The sequence below is a fragment of the Felis catus genome, chromosome A2 (genome assembly GCF_018350175.1).
Source record: "Felis catus isolate Fca126 chromosome A2, F.catus_Fca126_mat1.0, whole genome shotgun sequence".
Classification (NCBI taxonomy): Eukaryota; Metazoa; Chordata; class Mammalia; order Carnivora; family Felidae; genus Felis; species Felis catus.
Window position 1 is genome coordinate 11613097 of NC_058369.1, and position 24471 is coordinate 11637567.

General features: G+C 51.2%; 1 protein-coding gene across 3 annotated transcripts; it reads left to right on the forward strand.

The window, feature by feature from the left end:
* Positions 1-5171: 5171 nt before the first annotated feature.
* LOC123382512 (cytochrome P450 4F3-like) lies at positions 5172-22730 on the forward strand. Of its 3 annotated transcripts, none has more exons than XM_045047571.1 (13): positions 5172-5321; positions 5757-5973; positions 10535-10679; positions 12285-12338; positions 12433-12560; positions 14009-14130; positions 14955-15099; positions 15431-15497; positions 15686-15815; positions 21037-21170; positions 21267-21331; positions 21517-21599; positions 21991-22730. In XM_045047571.1, the coding sequence occupies exons 2-13, from the start codon at positions 5776-5778 to the stop codon at positions 22166-22168; spliced, it is 1449 nt and encodes a 482-aa protein (XP_044903506.1). In that variant the 5' UTR covers positions 5172-5321; positions 5757-5775; the 3' UTR covers positions 22169-22730. The 3 variants fall into 3 exon arrangements, with proteins under 3 accessions (XP_044903506.1, XP_044903499.1, XP_044903501.1); XM_045047564.1 differs by having other exon boundaries at positions 5175-5321; positions 14829-15099; XM_045047566.1 differs by lacking the exon at positions 5172-5321 and adding an exon at positions 5333-5475 and having other exon boundaries at positions 14829-15099.
* The last annotated feature ends 1741 nt before the right edge of the window (positions 22731-24471 follow it).

Consider the following 24471-nt stretch of genomic DNA (forward strand, 5'->3'; position numbering starts at 1 on the left):
CTGGGTACGGGGGCCTAGTGTAGCAGACACGAAAAATTGATCATCGCAGCCTCTCAAGGAAGGGGTAGCACAGCCTTTGCTGACATCTGTGATCTGAGATCTACCACGTGGGGAGGAGAGGGGGCAAAGGGTCTCTCTTTTTTGGGGGGGAGGGAGAGAGAGAGGGCACAAATGAGCGAGGGGCAGAGAGAGAATCCTAGGAGGGGCAGAGAGAGAGAGAAAGAGAAAGGGAGAGAAACAGAGAGAGAGAGAGAGAGAGAGACGGAGCTCAGCGGAAGCGGGGCTCGTGCTCACCCGATGTGGGACTCGAACTCATGAACCGTGAAATCTGACCTGAGCCCAAGATGCTTAACGACGGAGCCACCCAGGCGCCCAGCAAATGTCTCTTTTTAAGACATTACACTGCTCCAGGGTCCCTTCTCCAAGTCTCTCTTCTGTGGCTTGGGGTGTTGGTGGTGGCTAGGCTAGTTTTTGTGAGCAATCATCACCCAATAATCAGAGAGGGAGACAGAGAGAGAAGGAAGTGGGGAGAGGAGGAGGAGGGAGGAGGGAGGGGAGAGGTGGAGGCGGAAGGGAGAGGGGGAGGAGGGAGAAGAGAGAGCAGGGAGGAGGAGGGGGAGGATCTCGCGGTTGTTCCTGGCTGGTGTGTGCGCTCTGAGCTTTTCCTGAGTTTTCCTCTAAGGCTTTCTGCCTCCCAGGCCACTTCTGCCGCCTGGACTGGGAATCGGGCTGCTCTGCCAGCTGGTCCTGCCCTCAGCACGGCTTCAGAACCCTGTGGGTTTCTTTTTTTTTTTTTTTTAATTTTTTTTCAACGTTTATTTATTTTTGGGACAGAGAGAGACAGAGCATGAACGGGGGAGGGGCAGAGAGAGAGGGAGACACAGAATCGGAAACAGGCTCCAGGCTCCGAGCCGTCAGCCCAGAGCCCGACGCGGGGCTCGAACTCACGGACCGCGAGATCGCGACCTGGCTGAAGTCGGACGCTTAACCGACTGCGCCACCCAGGCGCCCCTATTTTTTATTTTTTAATGTTTATTTTTTTTCAACGTTTATTTATTTTTGGGACAGAGAGAGACAGAGCATGAACGGGGGAGGGGCAGAGAGAGAGGGAGACACAGAATCGGAAACAGGCTCCAGGCTCCGAGCCATCAGCCCAGAGCCCGACGCGGGGCTCGAACTCACGGACCGCGAGATCGCGACCTGGCTGAAGTCGGACGCTTCACCGACTGCGCCACCCAGGCGCCCCTGGAACCCCGTGGGTTTCAAGTCCTCAATTACATGGAGTAAAACCTCAACGCTGCCGGCTCCTGGGCTCATTTCCCCAACCATCGCGGGGCTCCAGCTGAGCTGCTCCTTCCTGCCGCCACCACCCCATCGCAGGAGCCCCTCCAGCCCTGAGTGTCTCTGCACGTCCGAGGATGGGAGCAAGAATGAGCATGTGCAAGGAAGACGTGTGTGCCCCACCCTGTGCCGGGCCTTTGCAGCTCTGGCACGGCTTCAGGGAGTGGTTCTCATGCACGGACTGCGCCTCCCCACCATCCAGGTTTCTGCTCAAAGGTCACCTCCACAGGGCAGCCCTCCCTGATTGCCGCGTCTGAATAGCCCCCTTGGTCACTTGCTAGCATGTCTCACTCTGTTAATTTCCTTCATTGCCACCACCATCTGACTTGGTCTTGTTTCCCGTTGGCTTCCGCCGTCAGACATGAGCATCATGATCCAGAGACCCCATCTGTCTTGTTCATCCCAGGTCCTGGGTCCTAGCACTGTGCCTGATACAGAGTAAATGCCCAAGTACAGTTTGTGGTTCAAGAATGAACTGCCTGGGAGGTATAAGCCCACCTCTCTGTTTTAGCAAGGAGGGCATGAGGCTCAGAGAAGGCAAGTGACTTGCTCCAGGTCACACAGCCAGTGAGGAGCAGGGCTGGGATCTGAACTCTGTTGGGCTGAATCCAGAACCTGTTCCTTCCCAAAGGCCGAGGAAAGGAAAAGAGAGACTCCAGCCACCAAGCAGCCTCCCTGCTTGGTGTAGAGGGACCCCAGGCTGACTCCTGGGAGAGGTGTCTTCATGGTGTCACAAAAGAAAAACTGCTCATCTCTTTTGTGCACCAACTATGTGCCCCCCGCTGCACCATATCCTTTTAGTATTTTGGTGATAACAGTTATAGCAGCTCAGGGAGGGAGAAATTATTTGAGACAAGTAGCAAGTTAGAAGGGTAAAGACTCCAATTCCACTTTCTCCAATTCCACTGTGATGTGTAGAATCTTCTGGAACTTTTTCGCTGCACATGCAAACATGCGTGCACACACACACACACTCATAATTTTATATGTAGACAGGGACATTACTCACATATCACTCAGAGTTGTACTTTCTCCTATCCTCTCGGCCTGTTTCTGATAGAATGCTCGCAGTGCTCTGTGAGGTTTTATCAAGCCCATTTTACAGATGTGAAGACTGAGGCTCAGAGGGGTGACGGGCCGCACCTGAGCCTGGTGACTCACAGTGACTGCCAGCCCTGGTCAGACACACACTTGTCCACTGCCTGACTCTGGGTGCGGGTGGAAGGACCAGCCAGCCTCTGCCTTTCTGTGTGTGGCTCCCCTCCCTCCAACGCTGGCTGGGGGCCATTCCATAAGCCAGGCTTGTGTCATTTGGCAGCTGAGACATTCCTTGTTGGATGAGAAACCACTGGGGACACTCCAACCACCTCTGATTCAGAGCAGAAAGTCCCACTTGAGGCTTCCTGCCTCCCACACTGGGTCTCTTGCTGCCTTTCTGCTTCCTGTCACCCGATCCAGGATGTGAGGAGTCCTGGATGGATGGATCCTGTCCTTCCACGACCACAGAGGCCTGTTGGGCTTTGAGTCCTTGGATGCAGTGGAGCAGTCTTCAATACCTGCTTCTGGACTGAATATCGGAACAAATTTTGCCACCTTGGCTGGCTCCTTGAAGGGCGTGTCGACTGCAATCACAGTGTGGGTGTCGATGGAATAAAGCCATACTCACTTGTGCCCACTGCTGGGCATGTTACACCATGACTGTGGGGCCCTTTCAACAACACTTCCCACTCCCCCTCTTCATTCAGGACCCGCTCAAAGGTCCCCTCCCTCTGGAAGCCCTCAGGTCACAATCACTGTCTGATACATTCCTGATCATTTGTTCAGTCGAACAAGATATGAACTGTCTCCCCACTAGATATGAACCCTTTGACAGCAGGGATGACGTCTGCCCTGCTCACTGCTGCATCCCTAGCATCTAGAATAGTGCCTGGCACACAGTAGGTGCTCAATAGACACACAGTAAGCAAGGAGATTTTCCTCCTCGCTTGACGAATGAAAAAACCGAGGGACAGACTGGCTAAGTTTCCTAGGAGGTACATTGCTGAGCCTGACTTGGGTCTCTTACAGCCGTGTGTCTCAAACTTTGACGTGCACGGGGTGAAAACATGATTTCTGATTCAGCTGGTATCCCCATGATCTATTGCTGTATAACAAACAGTCCCCCAAACTTGGTGGCTTAAAGCAAGGACCACTTCATCTTTTCTTGTGACGCCGCATGGTGACCGGGCTCAGCCAGCTGGTTCTGCACCGTCATCTGGGCCTGAGCTCATCTGGAGGCCCACCTGGGCTGGAATGTCCAAATGGCTCCTTCCCGTAGCTGGCAGTTGCTGCTAGCAGTTTGCTGGGAAATCAGCTGGGGCTGTCGATCGGAGGTGCCTAAGAGTGGGGTCCTTCCGTGTGGATTGGGCTTCCTTGCAGCATGGCAGCCTGGTTCTGAGGGGATGCATTCTAAGAGCAAACGTCAGTGTGGGCCGCTGGCCCTGTTTCTGGCCCATAACTGGCAGGGCCCAGCCTCTCCCACACGCTACTGGTTAAGTAGTCCCAGGCCAGGCGAGATTCAAGGAGACGGGACCTAAATCCCTCCCCTTACTGGGGACGATAGCAAAGCAATTACAGCCATGTCATTGTGGGTCTGGGTTCGAGCCTGAGATCCTGCAGGGGTCCAAGATGCTGCTGGTAATGCCAATACTGAGGGTCTAAGGACTACATTCTGACTGGTCAGTTCTTAGAGCTCATGGCTACGAAAGTCCCTTTCTTCCCTGAGTAGCTAATGAGCACCTACTGTGTGCCAGGATTCACCTTCCCCTGTGCTGTCACGTTGAATTACTTTGCTGTGTGGCTCGAGGGAATTTCTCTGGACCTTTATTTCCTCCTCTATCCTCCTGCTTCTCCCCAGACCTATGTGGCCCTGGCCCTGGCCCTCCTCTGGATGGAGTGTTAGCAAGTAGATCCATGGATCCAGTGCAGCAGAGGAGGAGGGAACTCTAGGACGGCCACCAGCAGCTGGACCAGGTAGGGCTGGAAGGAATGTGTGGGTCAGGGACAGGAAATGCACATCCTGTCATTGCAGGAGGAATGTCCCTTCTAATCCTCTTGCTCAGCAGGCCCATCCTTCAAACCCACCCTCACCTTGGGATTTGACATGGGGAGACCTGGTTAGGTCGGGGTGGGGGGGATTCCTCACTCCGGAATCAGGACAGGATCTGAGCAAGAGGAGTCCTCTCTCAGGCCCTCATCTGACATCCCATTTCCCAGATGGCAAGACTGAGCCTAGAGAGGGCCGGGAAGGGACAGAACTGCGTGCAGGGTCTCCCAGCTCTGTCTGGGCCCCCTGCAGACTTACCCCCTCGCCTCCAGGTGCCTTCTTCCCACTGGGCCTTTACCCCCTGAGTCTGATGCAGGTAACCCCCAGCCAGAAGGGCTTCTTTGTTCCTGCCCCCAGCGGTTTTGTGTCAGCCCAGGCCCTAGGCTGCTTGGAGGCAGGACTTGAACTCCTGCCAGGCTGTGCAGCCCGGAGGCCCGAGGCTTCCTGATTCTGCACTGGGAGATGGTGCATGCCTCTGACCTGCCTCGTACGTGGAGAGGAGCCCCAGAGATGTTTTGGGACTAGGCTTGGCTGGACTGTGACCCCATGGCACCTGAACTCTTCATGTTCAAGTTTTTCCCTGCTTCACCCTGCTGGCCTTGAAAGGGCAGGGGTGGCTGTTAGCTTGCCCATCCCTGCAACTCCCCACCCATGTGGGAGGTGCTGAGTTCTGAAGATCCACACCCACACCATGTGACCCTGGACTTGTTCCTCTCTGTGTCCAGCTGGCTCGGTCTTCAGGTCTTGGGCAGCTGCCACGTGGGGAGGAGGCAGACTGGTGTGCCAGCATTGGCTGACCCAGCCAAGCCCAGCCTCCCCTGGTTAGGAGGTCAGGGGCCAGGAACAAAGACATGCCAGGAGGAGCTTGAGTGGAATAAGTCCATCCAGACAAAAGGTGACAGGCTGGGGTTGGCAAAGCTGAATGTTCTGGTCTGGGGTGGGGAGGTGCACTGCCCCAGGCAGAAGTGGCTCCTGGGATCCAGCTGGCTGGGTGGTGATGATTTCCTTGTAACTGGAGCTCCTGGAAACCTCCCACCAATTCTGTTTGGGTATTTCTTCATCAGTCTCCCTCCCTCCCTTCTCTCTCTCTCTCTCTCTCTCTCTCTCTCTCTCTCTCTCTCTCCTTCTTTTCCCTCCTCCATCCCAATATCTCCCACTCACTCTGCCTCTCCTCTGGAATTCCCTAGATTCTCTTCCCTTCTCTGAGCCACTGTTTGCCCAGTGCTTAACACCCACCATCCCTGCCCCTCCCCGTCCCTGTCCCTCCCAATCTGGGCCCTCTCCCTCTGTGAGCTGTGCTGCTCACCTTCCGCCCTTGTCTTCACCTCAGGACAATCTCTGCCTCCAGGATGCCGCAGCTGAGCCTGTCCTGGCTGGGACTCGGGCAGGTGGCAGCCTCCCCATGGCTGCTCCTGCTGCTGGTGGGGGTCTCCTGGCTCTTGGCCCGCTTCCTGGCCTGGAGCTACAGCTTTTATGACACCTGCTGCCGCCTCCGGTGTTTCCCGCAGCCCCCGAAGCAGAGCTGGTTTTGGGGTCACCTGGGACTGGTGAGTGTGGGTGGCAGGACAGGCCTGGGGCATCGGGGTGGATGCACTTTCCCAGGGGTGGGGAACGGGGACCTGGGGTGGGGCTGGGGTCTGGGACAGCAGAGAAGGGCTGCAAAGAGCCAAGTTCCCTGGTGTCCCCACAATCTTGCCAGGGGCCACCATGCAGGGTCCACTCCCTGCCTGGCCCATGTTTGCTGGCCTCAGGCAAACACATCACCTCTCTGGGCTTTGGCTTCCCCACAGGAATCAGTTCTGACCTCTGCTCCCTTCTCCCACCATGGAGTGCCACTGGGCTGCAGGAGAGGGGTGGGCTGTGCGCCCTTTTCTTCTGCCTCCTTTTTGTGATCTTGCCTTTCACTCCCAAGATACATCAACGGGCCCCATTGCCCAACTGGGATAAAAGTTGACCACTTCCCCTTTCAGAAGGAATCACCCTGGCCTTGACCTTCGTGACCAAACCTATTTCATTCAGTGCCTGCATCTCGTCAGCCAGTCTTCACCCACTCCTGCCTGGTTCCCACCCCTGTCATGTTTCCAGGACATGACCATGACCTCATCACCCCCCGGAAGCAATCTGGCACTGCTGACCACCGCAGCTGCCCAGAACTTGCTCATCTTCTGGGTTCTCGCACAACACCCGGCCCCGGTCTCCACTTGGCTCTTCCTCACCCCACCTTTCCATGCGGGGAGCCTTCAGGGTCCTAACCCACCCGTCCTCTTCTCTGGCTCCCCAGGCCATTGCCTCACCTGGGGGGGGGCTCTGACTCCCAAGGGAGCCATCAACTCCCACCACAAATGAATTATAAGCTTCCAGCTCTCCAGCCCCAGTCTCCCCTGTGGTCCTTTCTGTCTTTAACCCAGGAGAGGTTTTTCTGAAATTTCACTTCTGTTAACACCACTACTCAGCTGAAAACCATTCTGTAAGACTGATCATTATTCTAGAGAGAGACCACGTGTTGCCTGGCCAGGCTCTGCTGCCCTCGTGGCCCCGTGCACACCCTGGACCCGCCAAGCTCCTGCTTTCTCTCCTCCACGAGCCAAACCCTTCCTACCCCAGGCCCTTTGCTTGTGCTGCTCCTTTGCCTGGAAGGGCTTCCCTTCCTGCAGCCACTGGGTCGATCCCTCCTTTTCTGGTTGCATTTTCAGCTCAGGTGTAATTTCTACGAGCCTCCCTTGACTTCCCCCGCTAGACCTCGACCTCGACTTGGTCCTGCTCACACTCAGTTAATTGTCCAGTTATTTGTTTATTATCTCTCTTTTTCTCTCTCTCACTGGACAGTGGCACTGGGGATAGATTGATATCTATAATGCCCGGCTCAGGAGCTGACATACAGTTGGCACTTAATAACTGTTTGATAATGTCATGGTGGAGGCCTTGTTCTAGGTTTGGATGAACTTACCAACACCTCCCTTGGCCATCCAATGCCAAAGGGACAGGGGCCAGCTCCACCCCGGCCACCCCACAAACCAGCTCATTACACAACAGGATGCCCTAAGCTTGTCCTGAATGTTACCTGATATTCTGGGTGTTGGCAATTTCTCAGCAAGTTATGGAGGTAGCAGGAATGTTATAAAATTTCAGTTCCTACACCTCCTATGAGGGCTTGGCCATGGAGGCTGGTCTTGGTCACTCTTCCCTCCTCCAGTCCCACGTGCTGTGTGACCTCAGCTGAGGTACTCTCCCTCTCTGTGCCAATCTCCTCAAATGCCTCAGGGTTCTTAGGGAGCAGGGAACAGTCCCAAAAGTGAAAATGACTCGTATTCCCCTGTCTGGAGCACCTGGAAGTATTTGTCAGGCCAGGATGGGGCTTCCCGTGGGACTGGAGAGGATGCCTCACTGGGAGGCAAGCCCCCCTCCTTCTCCTTTAGGGGGACGCGACCTGGGTTTCTTCATTTGTAAAAGGCACAGCTGATGGGGGAGTCCATAGGTTCAGGGGATAGGTTCATAGATAGTCCATAGGTTCATAGGTAGCGGTAGATAGACAGGTAGACAGACAGACAGACAGACAGATGGGATGCACCATGCAAGCTGGTGGGCAGAAGAGGACGTAGGTGGGAGCTGCCCTCCTGACTGATGGGCAGAGCTCACACCCGTGTCCTGGGGTCTGTCAGAGCTGGAAGGTCTGCATACCTTCACCATCTGGGGAGCGGGGGGCTGTGTGGACTGGCCAGGACATGAGAGGACATGGGAACGAGCCCCAGTACAAAATGTGAGGCCACCCTGCTGTTCCCGTGGGCACCTCCCTGAGATTGGAACGACTCCCAGGAGAAGAAAGATCTGACTTCTCAAGCCAAGGTCGGCCTCTCTGGGGGCAGAGAGCATGTCTTCTCCCTGTGTCCTGGGAGGAACCCTTGGGACATGGAGAGTCTTCCGGGATCCCTCTGCCCCCAAGGGAAGGAGCAGGAAGAAACAGAGATCCCCTCCATCTATGCAGAGTCTGGACACACTGACCACTGCAGAGGTTGCAGGGGAACTTGCCGTGGCTCCTTCTGTGGAGGTGATGGCCCCTGTCTTGCTTGTAGGTCCACCCCACAGAAGAGGGTTTGAGGGTCTTAATTCAGCTGGTGGCTGCCTACTCGCAGGGTTTATGATCTGCTTGGGCTCCCATCATTTCTTGCCACCGTGGCATTGCCTGCTCTGTCATCATGCCACAGGTACCCATCTAGAATATATGGCCGTGGGCTCTGTGGCAGCATCTGAGGGCCACATACCCCTCCCTGCCAGGCTTCTGTGAGGTCCCTGTGGATTCCAAAGTCCTTTATGCTCTTGGGCGACCTTGGTCATTGCTTTCTTCTGGACACTGCTTCAGGAGTGTCCTTGGGGAGGCTCAGTCCCAGGTATTGTCTTGGGGGAACCCCAAACTTGGGCATGTAGAACTAGAGACACCCTCAATCCTGTGTGGTCAGAGTGGGTCTGATGGAGAGACAGGGGTACGAGGAACTCAGAGGGGAAGCAAGGCATCTGCTGTTTGGGTAGGCTGGGAGGCTTCTTAGAGAAGGAGTTGTTGGAAGGGGGTCTGGTCTGATGGGTAGGAATTTTTTTTAATTTTTTTTAAATGTTTTATTTATTTCTGAGAGAGAGAGACAGAGCATGAGCAAGGGAGGGGCAGAGAGAGAGGGAGACACAGAATCAGAAGCAGGCTCTAGGCTCTAGGCACAGAGCCCGATGCGGGCCTCGAACTCACAGACTGCCAGATCATGACCTGAGCCAAAGTCGGATGCTCAACCGACTGAGCCACCCAGGTGCCCCAGGTAGGAATTTTTTAAGAAAAGAAGAGAAAGTATATACTGTGGAGAGGAATAGCTCACTCAAAGGCCTGGAGGGGTCAGAGCAAACACCTGTTTTTTTAAAGTTTATTTATTTATTTTGAGAGAGAGAGAGAGAGAGAGAGAGAGAGAACACACATGAGTGGGGGAGGGGCAGAGGGAGAGAGTGGGAGAGAGAATCCCAAGCAGGCTCCACACTGTCAGTGCAGCTCTTGAACTCATGAACTGTGAGATCATGACCCATGCCAAAATCAAGAGTCAGATGCTTAACCAACTGAGCCACCCCACTGCCTTGCGAGCACCAGGGTTTTGAGCAACCATGAGTTGAGTCCATAAAGAGCAATGCTGGTGAGAGGCAGGGAGAAGGTGGAGGGGACAGCAGAGCCAGTGGGGCTGTAGGACTGTGTAGGGGCAGGGGGTTTATTCTGAGGGTTATGGGGAGCCATGGAGGGTGTGCAGGCTAGGAGACAAGGGGAGTGAGAGAGATGGAGAGGGAAATAGAGGTGAAGAAAGGGAGAGATACAGAGAAAAATTGAGGGAGTCAGAGAGGACATACAGAGAATGTAAAAGAAACATACACAAACACATATCATCTATCATCTACCCATCCATCTCTCACCTCTTTCCTTTCTCTCTTCGTCCATCCACCCATGCATGCATGCATGCATGCATGCATCCATACGTCTGTCCATCCATCCACCCATCCATCCAAGCGTCCATCCATCCATGCATCTATGCATGCATGCATCCATCTGTCTGTCCATGCATGCATGCATCCATCTATCCATCCATCCATGCGTGCATCCATCCATCGGTCTTTCCATCCATCCATCCATCCATGCATCCATCTATCTGTCTGTCTGTCCATCTGTCCATGCATCCATACAACCATCTTCCCATTTATCTGTCATCCCTCTTCTCAGTCTCTCTCACTCTTTCTCTCTCTTTCTCTCTATGTATCTATCTCTCTATCATCTATCTATCTCTATCTATCTATCTCTATCTATCTATCATCTATCTATCATCATCATGTAGCTCTCCATCATCTATTATCATCTGGATGTCTATCACCTACCTAAAGAAACAGATGAAGATTGTGAGAGTGAAAGGAGAGGGAGAGGCACATAGATAGACACACAAAAAGAGACAAACAGACCAACAAAGGGAAGCTGACTTGGTGAGATGAAGAGGTGTAGACTAATAATGCAGGCAGAAGGGGGGATGCAGTGGGAAGTTGTAAGCTTCTGGGGCTGCTGCCTGACCTGGTCTTCCTCCTCCACCCTGCCACCCCCAGGTAAAGAGCAATGAAGAAGGCTTGAGGTTCATGGAGTGTCTGAGCTACAGCTTCTGTGATGTTCACCTGTGGTGGATGGGGCCCTTCTACCCACTTCTGCGGTTTGTCCACCCTAAGTTCGTTGTCCCCCTGCTCCAGGCCCCAGGTATCTCTCCCAGGAGCACCCGACCCAGCCACTCCCTTGTCCCTGTTCCCAGTTCTTCACAGCTCTGGACAGACCAGGTTGAGCAGGGAAGTGGGTAGTACTGATGGAGACCTGCCATTAACCTGCTGGGTGACTCTGGCAGGTCCCTGGCTCTCTCTGGTTCCCAGTTGTTTTCAGTTGTGAGTGGTGGAAATTCAGCAATGTTGGTCTAAGAGAAGAAAGGCAATCTATTGACTGAAAAGCTGAAGGAATGTTGTCTTCAGACGTAGTTGGATCCAGTCTTCAAACAGTGCCATTGGGAATCTGTCTTTCTCTTGTAGTTCTGTGTTCCTTGGTGACAGCTTCACTCTCATGCTGACAAAGATGTGTCTAAGAAGCTGAACTCCCATGGAAATGTGAGCTCATTCTCTGAAGACCCAGAAATAGTTGAAGGATGCTCTTAATTGGCCTGGCTTGGGTCACAGGGACCAATTCTTCCTCTAGTCACGGCAACTTGATTGTTAAGGGTTAGGGTCATATATTCAGCTCTGGAACGGAGGATGGAGTGGCATGGCCACCCTCCCTAGCTACTTGGACTGAGGGAGGAAGAGGAGCGAGGTGTTGGTTCCAGAAGGGGATGGACAGGCAGATACCACAGATGTCCATTCACTGGCATCTCTGCTATGGGGGCATTTCCTGGGTGAGGAAATGGAGGCTCAAGGAGGCTTAATAACTTCTCAAGGTCACATAGCATGCTGAAGACTTTCTCTTACTTCTTCTGTGTGTTCTTGACTGCCCTAACTGCCTCTGGTAGGAGGGACCTTTAGTTGGAAGGGGATTTGGGGTAGGGAGATGGCCAGAGTGTTGTGGGGGAAGATCCACAGAGTGTTGTGGGGAGCTGGTCTAGAGGCACGAGGGAGCGGTGGCAGCTCTTTGTGCTGGGGGGATCTCAGCATCTGAGGGTGGCAACATTGTTTGGTCTCTTAAGGACAGAGGAGCCCCTAAGCACTTAATGATAACTATGGGATGGAAGAGAATCCTGAGAAAGGCTAGGTCACACCTGGGCCATGTCTGGGACATTAGTGGGACCATATTTAAGTCCTGCCAGGGACCGTCTATGAGACACACTGAGGTCGTGTCAGATTGTCCTTGGGTCCATTCAGAGGATGCTGCATGAGGCCAGTGTGTGTTACGCATGTTGTTTCGTGTCAGGGCACGTTACCATGTGTTGGGGCCATGTCAGAAGTCCCAGGAGATGTCAGAGGGTTCTGGGACAGGTGCGATGTCCTAGGTCCCTGTAAAGGCATTTTGTGGAGTGCTGATTGGTGCTTGGGTGTTTCGAACATGTCGGACCGGCAAGCAGCCATGTCAAGGCATATTGGGTGTGTTGTGCCCTATTTTCGGGAGCATCTAAGTACCTAGGGGTAGGTCCATGGGCTCTGCCTTTGCTCTGCACTGTGCTGCAGCCTGGTCTTGTCCCCCCTCACCTCCCCACTCTGCCCTATAGAATTCCCACTATGGAGGTTGGAGGGGTATGCATTCCCCTGGCTTGGATCCTCCAACCCCAACCCAAAGCCCATCCCTGCCTCTTCTCTATGGCCCCTGATGATCTGTCTCTCCTGCCAGCCACCATCGTGCCCAAGGACAAGTTTTTCTACAGCTTTCTGAGGCCCTGGCTGGGTGAGTAACTGTTAAGTGAACGAGGTTGGGGACATCCTTGGGGTCTCAGGGGAAAGCACTGCCCTTGCCTACTCCTCGTGGCTGCCTCTACTAGGGGATGGGCTCCTGCTGACTGCTGGTGACAAGTGGAGCCACCACCGTCGTTTGCTGACACCTGCCTTCCACTGTGAAATCTTGAAATCCTATGTGAAGATTTTCAACAAAAGTGCAGACATCATGCATGTGAGTTGAAACCCAGGGTCCCGGCTGGAGCCTTGGGAAAAGGGGAGTGGCCTGGAGTCCTGGCTTTGCTAGATGACTTTCGGGCCATTCTATTTCTTCTCCAAGCATCAGTTTCCCCATGTGTCACATGAGGATCATAAGCCCTTCTTAAAGGGTGGTCAAGATGATGTAATGGAATCATGGTCCTGGCACATTGTAGGTGCTCGGAAGGTGTTAGCTTCTAATCTGCCTCACTGAAACTCTGTGAAACTTGAGACACTAATGAGAAAGATTGTATGGTAGCTCTTTGTTCACTGAACTGCACCTTAAAACTCATGAGGTTGAAAGGATTTGTGTTTTATTGCTCGCAAGATGATGAGTCCGGAGAAGAGTTCTTATTTTGGCTGGAATCACTCACGTGTCTGTGGCCGTGGCTGCGTTTGGGAGACAGCTCTGCTTTTCCAGGCTCAGCTCTGCCACACATTTGGGGCTTGGCTAATGGTTGGCTAGTCTAGGATGGCCTTGGTGGGACAACCAGACTCCTGCATTTGTCCCTCATCTTCCAGTAGGCTAGCCTAGGCTTGATCGCATGGTAGACCCTGGGCTCCAAGAGAACAAGCAGAAACATGCAGTACCTCTTGAAGCCTAGTTTCAGAATAGGCACCGGGACCTCCACCTTCTTCTGTTGGCGGAAGCAAGTCCCACATCCAGCTCCAATTCAAGAGCTGGAGAAAGAGGTTTTACCTCCTAATGGAAGATCTGCCAAACCTCATTGCAAAGGGTGAAGGTAGAGGGAGGGATGAAGAGATGGAGACATTTTTGCAGCAGTCACCTACCTCTATGATAATGAGAAAGATGAGGGTGATAGCTAATGGTTACTTAGCTCTTGGTGTATATCAGGAACCATGAGATCTTGACCTGAGCCCAAGTTGGACACGTAACCGACTGAGCCTCCCCACTGCCCCTCATGCACCAGTTCTATTGCACACGTTGTCTTATCTAATTTCCACAACCATATAAGGTAGAGATGATGATTATTGTCTCATTACAGGTGATGAAACTGAGGCTCAGAGAGGTTAGGGAGCCTGCTCCCGTTCACACAGCTAGCAAGTGAGCTAATAAATGGAGTTGGGATTCCTACCTGGTTTGTCTGACAACAGAGCAAGTCATCTTAACTGTTACTGAAGTTTTGACAGGTGGAGTCCAGAGGGCAGCAGTGAGTTGACCAAGGGCACACAGGGGTGTAGGAAGCAGAGCCAGGATTTGAACTCAGGTTTCCTGACCTCAGCCATTGGGTCTTAATAGTAAGAGTTTCTATTCCCACCCAAGCCTGGTCCTCCCTGGAGATGGGTCCCTGGGGTGGAGGACCAGGAGCGTGGGTTTTGGGGAGTCCATTCTGGTGATTGGGACTGAGGGGGAGCTCAGGAGAGGTAGGTCCCAGCCCCAGATTTGCCCCTTTCTCTGTCCAGGCCAAGTGGAAGCGCCTAGTCTCAGAGGGCAGCACCCGATTGGACATGTTTGAGCACATCAGCCTCATGACCCTGGACAGTCTGCAGAAATGTGTCTTCAGTTTTGACAGCAATTGCCAGGAGTGAGTGCTTGCTCAGGACCTGGGAACATGAACCATAGACCCAAGGGAGTAGATGGAGAAGGGAGGGCTGGCCAGGGCGATCAGATGGGACTTCCTGGAGGAGATGGATCAGAGTGAGACAAAGAAGGACAAGGCAGGGAAAGAGAAAGGTAAGGTTTCAGGTAAGCAAAAATGCTTGATAAAGGCCAACAGGACTAGGATGAATAAAGCATGTGCCACCTTGGGAATGAGATTGGAGGGTTGGCAGGGGGTAATCTTAAGGATATTGAAAAGTGAAGCAAAGGGGTCTGAGCTTTATCCTGAGGTTTCCAGGGATGGAAGGTGTTTGAGCAGATGAATGTCATGGTCAAAGCTGTTCTTGGACATAGGACTCTAGAGAAGACCAACTGTCACATAGACACAGAATCTGAGGAGGAGGCAGCTTGAATGTGGTGGCAAAAATGGGGCAGATTTGGGGAAAAGTAAGGAGGAATGGGCAAGGGCAGATACTGTGTAGGACAGAAGAGAGATGAGTGTGATACCCAAGGTCTGCCCAGGGTCTGGGCCATGATTCCATTGACAGAGATGGCAGGTGGAGAGAGAAGCATGCCTGGAGGACACTCTGTTTTGCAGGGACATGCTTCTGAGGTTCTGGTTGGAAGGCACTCCTAGGGCGTCATGTGGGTTAAGGAGCTGTTCTCTATGGCCTGACCCTTCAGGAGCCCCAGTGAATATATTGCTGCCATCTTGGAGCTCAGTGCCCTTGTGGTGAAACGGCAGAGGCAGATCTTCCTGCACCCGGACTTACTGTACTACCTCACCCCTGATGGGCGGCGCTTCCGCAGGGCTTGTGACCTGGTGCACAACTTCACAGATGCCATCATCCAGAAGCGGCGCTGCTCCCTCCTTACTGAGGGCTCCCATGACTTCCTCAAGGCCAAGGCTAAGGCCAAGACTTTGGACTTCATTGATGTGCTCCTGCTGGCCAAGGTGGGCTTCCCGGGGATCAGAATTCAAGAGTTAGAATGGACCTTGACTCCAAATGTCAGATGGGAGAACTTGGACTTGACCCAGCGGGTACTGAGGAGCCACGGAAGGTGCTTGAGGAAGGGAGAGACAGGTCAGGGATATGTTTTAGACATGACTTTGTAGAAGGCTGCTTGGGAGAAGAAAGCTGGAGACAGGGAGACCTGTGGGATAGGACTGTAGAGGTGATGAGGGACGAATCCTGCTTTGGTGATGGAAGCTGAGGGAGTGTTTCAGGCGAGACTCAGGTGCCCTCCGAGCCGGTGCGATTCAGGAGGTCGTGCCCTTTCTGCAGGATGAAGATGGGAAGGAACTGTCCCATGAGGATATCCGAGCTGAAGCTGACACCTTCATGTTTGGGGGTAAGCATCCCAGTGTGGGACTGCAGGGGTAGGAGTCTGTCCAATCCCAGGGACTTGGCAGGTGGGCCCTGGACCACCCCATCTCACCCCATCTTCCCCATCCTCCCTGAGGGCCCTAACGAAGGGCGCTGTCCGCCCTCTGGTGCTGAAGAAGCCCAGAGACCCAAGCCTGTCTGGCTGCCTCTCAGGCCATGACACCACGGCCAGTGGTCTCTCCTGGGTCCTGTACAACCTTGCGAAGCACCCAGAGTATCAGGAGCGCTGTTGGCAGGAGGTGCAAGAGCTCCTGAGGGACCGTGAGCCTAAAGAGATTGAATGGTGAGTGCAGGTCCTCATGTCCTGTTCTGGAACCCCTCTCATTGGCTCTGCTCTCCTGCTGGGGACGGGGAAAGAACTTTTTGTTGATTGTGTCATTGTTGCTTAGAGAGACTAGGAGCAGAACCCAGAGGCAAGGGTATGGTACCCATCCTGGAGAGCAGGGGAAAGCAGGCTTACGCAACAGAAAGATTGGAGTGTCCACATTTATTGCCCTGCTTGCTTGCTATGTGACTTGAATAAAACCAATTCCCTTTTCTGAGTACCACTTTTCTCCTCTGTAAATGGGGGCGGGACAGGTCAGGGAATGTCTCCTCCAAGGGCTGCTTGGAGAACCGTGACAATGTGTGTAGAACAGATGCCATCCAGCGTGTGTTGAGTAAATGAACTTCTCTCCCTTGCTTTTCTGCCTGAAGTTGCACATGTCCCCAAAAGACACCTGCTCTTAATTTTTGCTCTTATATCTAATTCCCACCTACTATCTATTCCAGGGATTCACAAGTGGTCCTTGAGGGTAAAACAGTTACCCATTGCTTGGTTCAGTAAACATGTCTACCCTGCCGGCCCTTCTCAACTCCATGTCCAGTGCCATTCAAGTCCTACTTGGTCAAGGCTGGATCATGGAGGAAAGAAGGGGGTGAGGCTGGGTAGCAAAGAAGCAAATATGAATTCAGCCCTGTGGGAATGGGTAGTGGACAGTGCTCCATGCCTTACTGGCAGCTTGGGCAAAGGCCCTGATGGAGGCCTGGCGTGTTTGGGAGGAAGTAAACGTGGCTGGATCCTTGTGAAATTTACAGTGTGAAGCATCTGGGAGGCTCCCAGTGAGGCTGGAGCTGGTAGTTGGTGATGGAAGCCCTTCTTGGTCTGCTTTGGAAACCACGTGAAGATTTTCCAAATGTGTCAGTTCAAGTCCTCTGGGAAGCCAGTATTGGATAAAAGATAAAAGTGCGCAGGGATACTGCTCTCAGGGAGGGAGTCTCACATTGGGCAGAAGTGATCAGAAAGTAGGGGCCCACCATGCTCTCTCAGTGGCTGGGACCTGCCCAAGAGAGTGTGGCCTTGGCGTGAATGCTGCTGCAGAGCCCAGAGACCCTCTAACTGGAGGCTGTCAGCCGACTGCACTCCTTGGAGCTGGACATCAAGTTCTTTCTTGACGGGAGATTCATGACTAATATAGGAAGGCAGTGGGGAGCCATGGGAGATGTTTGAGCAGGGGAGAGACAAGTCAGATATTCGAATTAAACATATCTGTAAACTGGAGGAGATGAGGTGGAGCCTGGGGATCCGAGGGAGATTTGGGGCCAAGGGCTGAAGAACTGGGAGGAGATGTTGGACTGAACACTTTGGAGGTAGTGCCTTCAAGTTCAAGGCTGGGCTCAGTACAGCAGTTGTGTGAAGTGGAGAAGTGTTTTTGTGTGTCTCTCAACGTCAAACACTTAGTGCACTTGGTAACACTTCAAATGGTGCGAAATGCTTTACAATGGATATATTAAGCCTTTGTCTTTTTTCAATCTCGGTTCTATTGAGATATAGTTGACATAAAATACTGTGTATACAACACAAGGTATACATCACGAGGGTTTGATATACGTATATATTGCAAAAGGAGCACAGGGTTAAATACTTTCCTTACCTCACACAAGCCTCTGCCTTATCCCGCACCCCAATCCCATCCCCACCTTTGATGATCTCTGGTGTGCTTCCAATGATCATCTCTGCCCACACCTATGTGCCCACAGTCTCTCTCATTTTGCGCATAGTCTTTTCTCTCCACAGCTGAGAGAAAACACAGCGCATTCAGGCATGCACACTGACAATATAACTTCAAGATCTTTTCCTTTCCCCTCCATACGTAAGTTTTGGGAAATTAATTTTGAATTACAAAATCCATAATGGGAAGAAGTCCTTTGTTTTCTTCTCCTTGTAGAAAATGCAACACTACGGAGAAGGTTAGGTCCAGCTTTGTTGCTGTCCCCCCAAGCCTAATCAATCCCCTGTCTCCTGAGGGGTCTCCAGGGACATCAATTTGTCATATGTCCTTTCAGACTTTTCAGAAGGTCTTGTAGCTATGTATTTTTATAGTTATTATGGTTTTAATAGAAACACACATTTGGTTACTTGTTCTTTTCTCTTTTCTCTCAACAGTTGTTTTCGACTCCTCTCTAATTGTAAATCGCACACTTTATTCAGCTCACCCCTCTGTTGGGGACGTTTATGTGATGATTTGCATTTATGACAGATATTGCTGAATTGCCTTTCAGCACCTTTGTACCGATTTACCCTGCAGTGTTTGATAGGACCAGTGATTTGTATTTCCTCCTTTTGATAACTGTGTAGTATTCCATCAGATGGATGTACCATATTACGTAAACATTCCCCTGCCGAGGGTCATTTGTATAGTTTGGAGCCTTATGCTGTAATAAACATGATATAGCAAACATCCATGTACACGGATTTTTGCTCCCATGTGAGGATGTCTCTCCAGAACAAATTTCTGCGTGTGGAATTGCTGAATCAAAGACCATTTGAGTTTTCACAATGTAATCGCTCTTGACAAATCCACTCCTCTAGACAGATTTTGAGAGTGACAATTTTCTCGCATCTTTGCTGACAGTGTGCATAATGAAATTCTAAAACTCTTGCCAGTCTTGTAGGTGAATATAATACTTCATTATCCTAATGAATATCACTTTAAGAATGGGTAAAACTGAGCATGATTTTCACATGTTTATGAACCATGCATTTTTCTTTTTCTGTGAAGCTTCAATTTGCATAATTTGCCCTTTTTACTTTGATTTTTTTCTGGTTTTTATTTTAAAATTGATTTGTGAGGACTCTTTACATATAAAGAAAATTAGTTCCTTTTCTGTTATGCAAAAATTCTTTCCTGGATTGACTTTTGACTTTATTTTAGATTTTGTTCATTTATTAGGAGTCACGTTTATTAACTTTTTTTTATAGCTTCTGTTTTTTTTTTTTTTTAATGCTTGGAAAGGCCCTTCCCATTCTAATGCTAAACTGTAACACTTGTTTGTTTTCTTTAATGGATTTATTTATTAAAAATATTTTGTTTATGGGACACTTGGGTGGCTCAGTTGGTTGGACGTCCGACTCTTGATTTTGGCTCAGGTCATGATCTCGTAATTCATGAATTTGAGCCCCACCTTGGGCTCTGTGCTGACAGCTCGGAGCCTAGAGCCTGCTTCGGATTCTCTGTCTCCCTCTCCCTCTCTGCCCCTTCCCTGCTCATGCTGTCTCTCTCGCTCAAAAAATAAATAAACATTAAACCAAATTTAAAAATTCACAGATATGTGTTATATCACAGATCTGCTGCTGGTTCTTATCTTTCTCAGAAACATAGCACTATGACTTTGTCAGACATCCGTGGCTCTATGTACATTTAGATTGTTGCTTTGGACCGTCATATGGAAAGTTCCTCTCTAGTCCCTTGGACCTAAATATCCAAGAGGTTTCCATCTCATGACCGCAATGAACCTCTTGGTGTTCATGTCTTTATCTACCTGTCTGAGAATCTCTCCAGGTCCTAGGCTGAGAGCCAACTTGCTGGGTCATGAAACACACATCGCCTTTCCTTGACCATGCCAATGCCTTGCAGAGTGGTGGCTCCTGTCCATACCTTTACTGTCAGTGCGTGGGGTTCCCCCCACCCCGGTGCCTCAGCCGGGCTTTGCCATCACCCACCTTGTTTGTTAATTCTCACCTCGAATACCTATGAGGTAACATCCCATTGCTATATAATTTCCATTTCTCTGGTAATCGGCGACGTGGAGCATCTCTTCACGTTTTATTTAGTTATTTCTTTTCAATGGTAATTTATTTAGTTTTGAGAGAGAGCACAAGCGGGGGAGGGGCAGAGAGAGAGGGAGACACAGAATCCAAAGCAGGCTCCAGGCTCCGAGCTCTCAGCACAGAGCCCGACGCGGGGCTCGAACTCATGGACCTCGAGGTCATGATGTAAACCGAAGTCATATGCTCAACCGACTGAGCCACCCAGGCGCCCCATCTCTTCATGTTTTAAATCTCTGAGTTTGAGCTCCCATGAATTTCTAGATCATGTCCTTTGTCTACTCTTTTGAGTCGCCTGCCATCTCTCTTGTTGATTGGTAGGAATTCCTTGTCTATTCAAGATATTCTTCTAGATCAATATATTTCTTTACCTTTCACGTGTAAGAGAAGACCCCATCTTACATGTGGAGTGCATGATGCTTCAGTTCTCTTGGAGTGTGTTGGTGAGACTGTGGGGGTGTCTGTGTCTGTGTCTGAACCATCCCTTGTCTGGGGGTTGCGGGGCCTCCTTTACCGGATGCTACGTTTTCACCTATTCACGTACTTGTCTCTGAGCTCTCTATCTTGTTCTGTGGGTCTGTTTTCCTGTTCTTGCAACAGTGCTTTGCTGCCTTTTAATTTAATTTAATTTAATTTAATTTAATTTAATTTTTCAATTATCACCATATGTTTATAATGGGTCTTAATATCAGGTGAATGGATTCTCTTTTTTTGGTCTTTTAAATCGACATAGATTTGAACTTTAAGGTTTTCAAACTGAATAAGATTGCTAAGCTCCTAAAACACCAACTAGAATTTAATTGGGTGCATTGGATACATTAATTAACTTAGAAAGAATCCACACCGTTATATTAGGTATTCCACCTAGGAGGGTGCCTTTTATTTGTTGAAATAACCTGGTAAGTCCAGTAAAGAGATTTTTTTTTTCCTTTTTAAATAAACTGTATAACTTTAGACTTTCTAACTTTTAAAGGTACTGTGTGAATGTTGGGCTTTGTTCAGAAATACTTAAAAAAATTTTTTTATGCTTTGGCTCTCTCCCACTCTAACCTGTTTTTTGTTTGTTTGTTTCTTTTCTTTGTTTTTTTCCTTCCCCTCCCCCATGGGTAGAGCCAAAGCATAAGAGACTCTTAAAAACGGAGAACAAACTGAGGGTTGATGGGGGGTGGAGGGGGGAGAGGGTGGGTGATGGTTATTGAGGAGGGCACCTTTTGGGATGAGCACTGGGTGTTGTATGGAAACCAATTTGTCAATAAATTTCATATATAAAAAAATTTTTTTTAATATTTATTTTTGAGAGAGAGAGAGAGAGAAGAGGGAGGGGCAGAGAGAGAGGGAGACACAGAATCCGGGGAGCAGCTGGAGGTCTGCGGGAGTCTGATTCGATCCCTGCCTAATTGTTAGGGGGCTTCCTTAGGGACGACCTGGCCTTGTTGCCTTTCCTGACCATGTGCATCAAGGAGAGTCTGCGGTTGCACCCCCCGGTCCCAGGCGTCTCCCGCTGCTGTACCCAGGACGTCGTTCTCCCAGATGGCCGGGTCATCCCCAAAGGTGCCCACAACACCAGGGGGAGGAGCCTCGTGGGCAGGAAGAGGGGCCCATCAGGCAGGGTGAAACCCTTCCTGACTGGCCCCTCCCCTCCCACAGGTGTTATCTGCCTCGTTAGTATTTTCGGGATCCACCACAATCCATCCGTGTGGCCAGACCCTGAGGTGCCGCCTCCCCCTCCCTCCCCTCCACCCACCCTCATCCTTGGCCACTTCCCTAGCCGGGCCTAAGGGAGGGCTCAGGGTTCTGACCTGGCAAATCGCTCCCTCCATGAAACGCACACCTGTGTCTCCAAAGCCGGCTGTCCTGGGAAACCCCATCCAACAGTGCCGCCTCTCTCCGCCCCCAGGTATACAATCCTTTCCGCTTTGACCCAGAAAACATCAAGGAAAGGTCTTCCCTGGCTTTTATTCCCTTCTCCGCGGGACCGAGGTGAGCGCAGCGGGCATCTGAGGTGGGGATGAGGTGGTGAGGGCAGGGGCCTGGGCCTGAGATCCCAGACGTGGCTGTGCGGGCGGGAAAGGGCGTGTTGAGGATGGTTCTCCTTCTCTCCCCTCCTCCAGAGGTTGGGGGTAAAGGCCTGCGCAGTGGGGGGTGGCTGGGTCCAAGGAGGGCTCCGCAGTGTGCTCAGGGCCCCTTCCCTCTGTCTGGAAGCTCAGGGCTGGGATCTGAGCCAAGCTCAGGGACCTCCGTATGGGGGTCCCGGGCACGATTAGTCCCCTCTGATATCCCTGCGGGCGGGGCTGGCGGTCCCAGGCCAGGTTCGGGGCGCGACGGGACCTGCTGGGGTCCCTGGCGAGTGAGTGCCCACTGCTGCCCGCAGGAACTGCATCGGGCAGACGTTCGCCCTGACCGAGATAAAGGTGGTCCTGGCGCTCACGCTGCTGCGCTTTCGGGTCCTGCCCGACAAGGAGGAGCCGCGCAGGAAACCGGAGCTCATTCTGCGCGCCGAGGGCGGGCTTTGGCTGCGGGTGGAGCCGCTGAGCGCGGGCCCCCAGTGACCCGCCAGCTCCCCCTGGCTTGGGATCCACCCCGACCCTACAGACGCCCCCTGGCGGATTCCCAGGACTAGAACTGTGTGGTCTCCTCTGCCGGGGAGCCACTGACAGCCAGCAGGGGGCGCTCGGGACCTGCGGGAACTCAGTGGGAGGGCGGGGGCGAGGGGTGGGGTGGAGGGGAGGCTGGTGTGTGAGCACAAGACCCTGGCAGCCTTTCCAGGTGACCACGGCCCCCCCACTCCCCCCGCCATGCTGATTGCGGGTTCTCCCACAGCCCAATAAGGGCTTATATCCTGTAGGCAATAGGGTGCCATGGGAGGTGTTTGAGTAGGAGAGGGACCACCGTTAAACACTGACTGAGGGGCATGTTTGAAGCTCAGGGTCACAGTGGAGAACCCATAGTGGCACTACTCTCTGGCCACTCTGACCTCTGTTCTTATCTAATATACCCAAACTTTTCTTACCCCAGAAACCTTCACTATGTTTCCATGGTCACTATGTTCACTGAAACAAACATAGATGCTTTCTCCTGTGTGTCTGATCATTGCAATCATTGTATCCGTTATGTGGTCTGTTGTTTTTGCTAATTCTCACTGGTAGGGTTAGTGGTCTCGTGTGCCTGTTTATCGTTGCTTGAGTATCCGTTATCATATTTGAAATAACATGTGTGGAATTTGGAGAAGGTAGCTTTCTCTAGGAGGCATTCTTCGAGCCTTGCTGGTCAAGGATGATGTTAAATGGAGTTCAAGGCTTGTGGTGCCAAGATCACCAAGACAGTTTAAATTCCAGCAGAGGTCACACTTGCAGTCCCCTCTACCGGTGTCTTCTCCCCCTGAGCAGTGTAGTTCCTTGAGGCTTCCACCTATGAAAGGAGGATCTTCTTACAACTTTTCTTTCCCATGTCACTCTAGGCTTTGATTTTTCTCCCCTGGCCGTGAGGCCGTCAAAACAGTTTCACACTTCCCTGACTGGCTCCAGCGCAAAGTATAATTCATGCTCCTTTAACTCCAGGTTTCTTTTTGCTTTTCTTTTTTTTAATGTTTATTTATTTTTGACCGAGAGAGAGAGAGAGAGAGAGAGAGAGGGAGACAGAGCATGAGTGGGGGAGGGTCAGACAGAGGGGGAGACACAGAATCTGAAACAGGCTCCAGGCTCTGAGCTGTCAGCACAGAGCCTGATGCGGGGCTTGAACTCACAGACCATGAGATCATGACCTGAGCCAAAGTCAGATGCTCAACTGACTGAGCCACCCAGGAGCCCGCAGGCTTCTTTTTTCATTTGAGTGGCATCTTTGTTACAAATTTTTCCCACATTTATTCATTGTTGAGAGACAGAGAGAGACAGAGCACAAGCGGGGGACGGGCAGAGAAAGAGGGAGACAGAATCGGAAGCAGGCTCCAGGCTCTGAGCTGTCAGCAGAGCCCGATGCAGGGCTTGAACTCACAAGCTGTGAGATCATGACCTGAGCCGAAGTCGGACGCCCAACTGACTGAGCCACCCAGGTGTCCTTTGAGTGTCATCTTTGTAATTCTTTACTGTCTTTTCAGGTCATTTATGCATTTAAGAAATTGGAAAAGGGGGCACCTGGGTGGCTCAGTTGGTTAGGCGTCCGACTCTTGGTTTTGGCTCAGGTTGTGGTCTCACAGTTTTGTGGGTTTGAGGGTTGCATGGGGCTCTGTGCTGGCAACGTGGAGCCTGCTTGGGATTCTCTCTCTCCCTCTCTCTCTCTCTCTCTCTCTGCCCGTCCCCCACGCACTGTCTCTGTCTCTCTCAAATAAATCAGTAAACTTAAAAAAAAGTAATTGGAAAAGTATCCAGCTGTGAGAGTTGTGTTTTTTATTTTTTTTATTTTTATTTTTATTTTTTTTAAACAAGACAAAGTGTTTCAACGTTTATTTATTTTGGGACAGAGAGAGACAGAGCATGAACGGGTGAGGGGCAGAGAGAGAGGGAGACACAGATTCGGATGTCCGTTGATGGATGAATGGATAGGGAAGATATGGTATATATATATATATATATATATATATATATATATACACACACACACAATGGAGTATTACTCAGCAATCAAAAAGAATGAAATCTTGCCATTTGCAACTACGTGGATGGAACTGGAGGGTATTATGCTAAGTGAAATTAATCAGTCGGACAAAGACAAATATCATATGACTTCACTCATATGAGGACTTTAAGAAACAAAACAGGTGAACATAACAGAGGGGAAACAAAAATAATATAAAAACAGGGAGGGGGACAAAACAGAAGAGACTCTTAAATAGGGAGAACAAACTGAGGGTTACTAG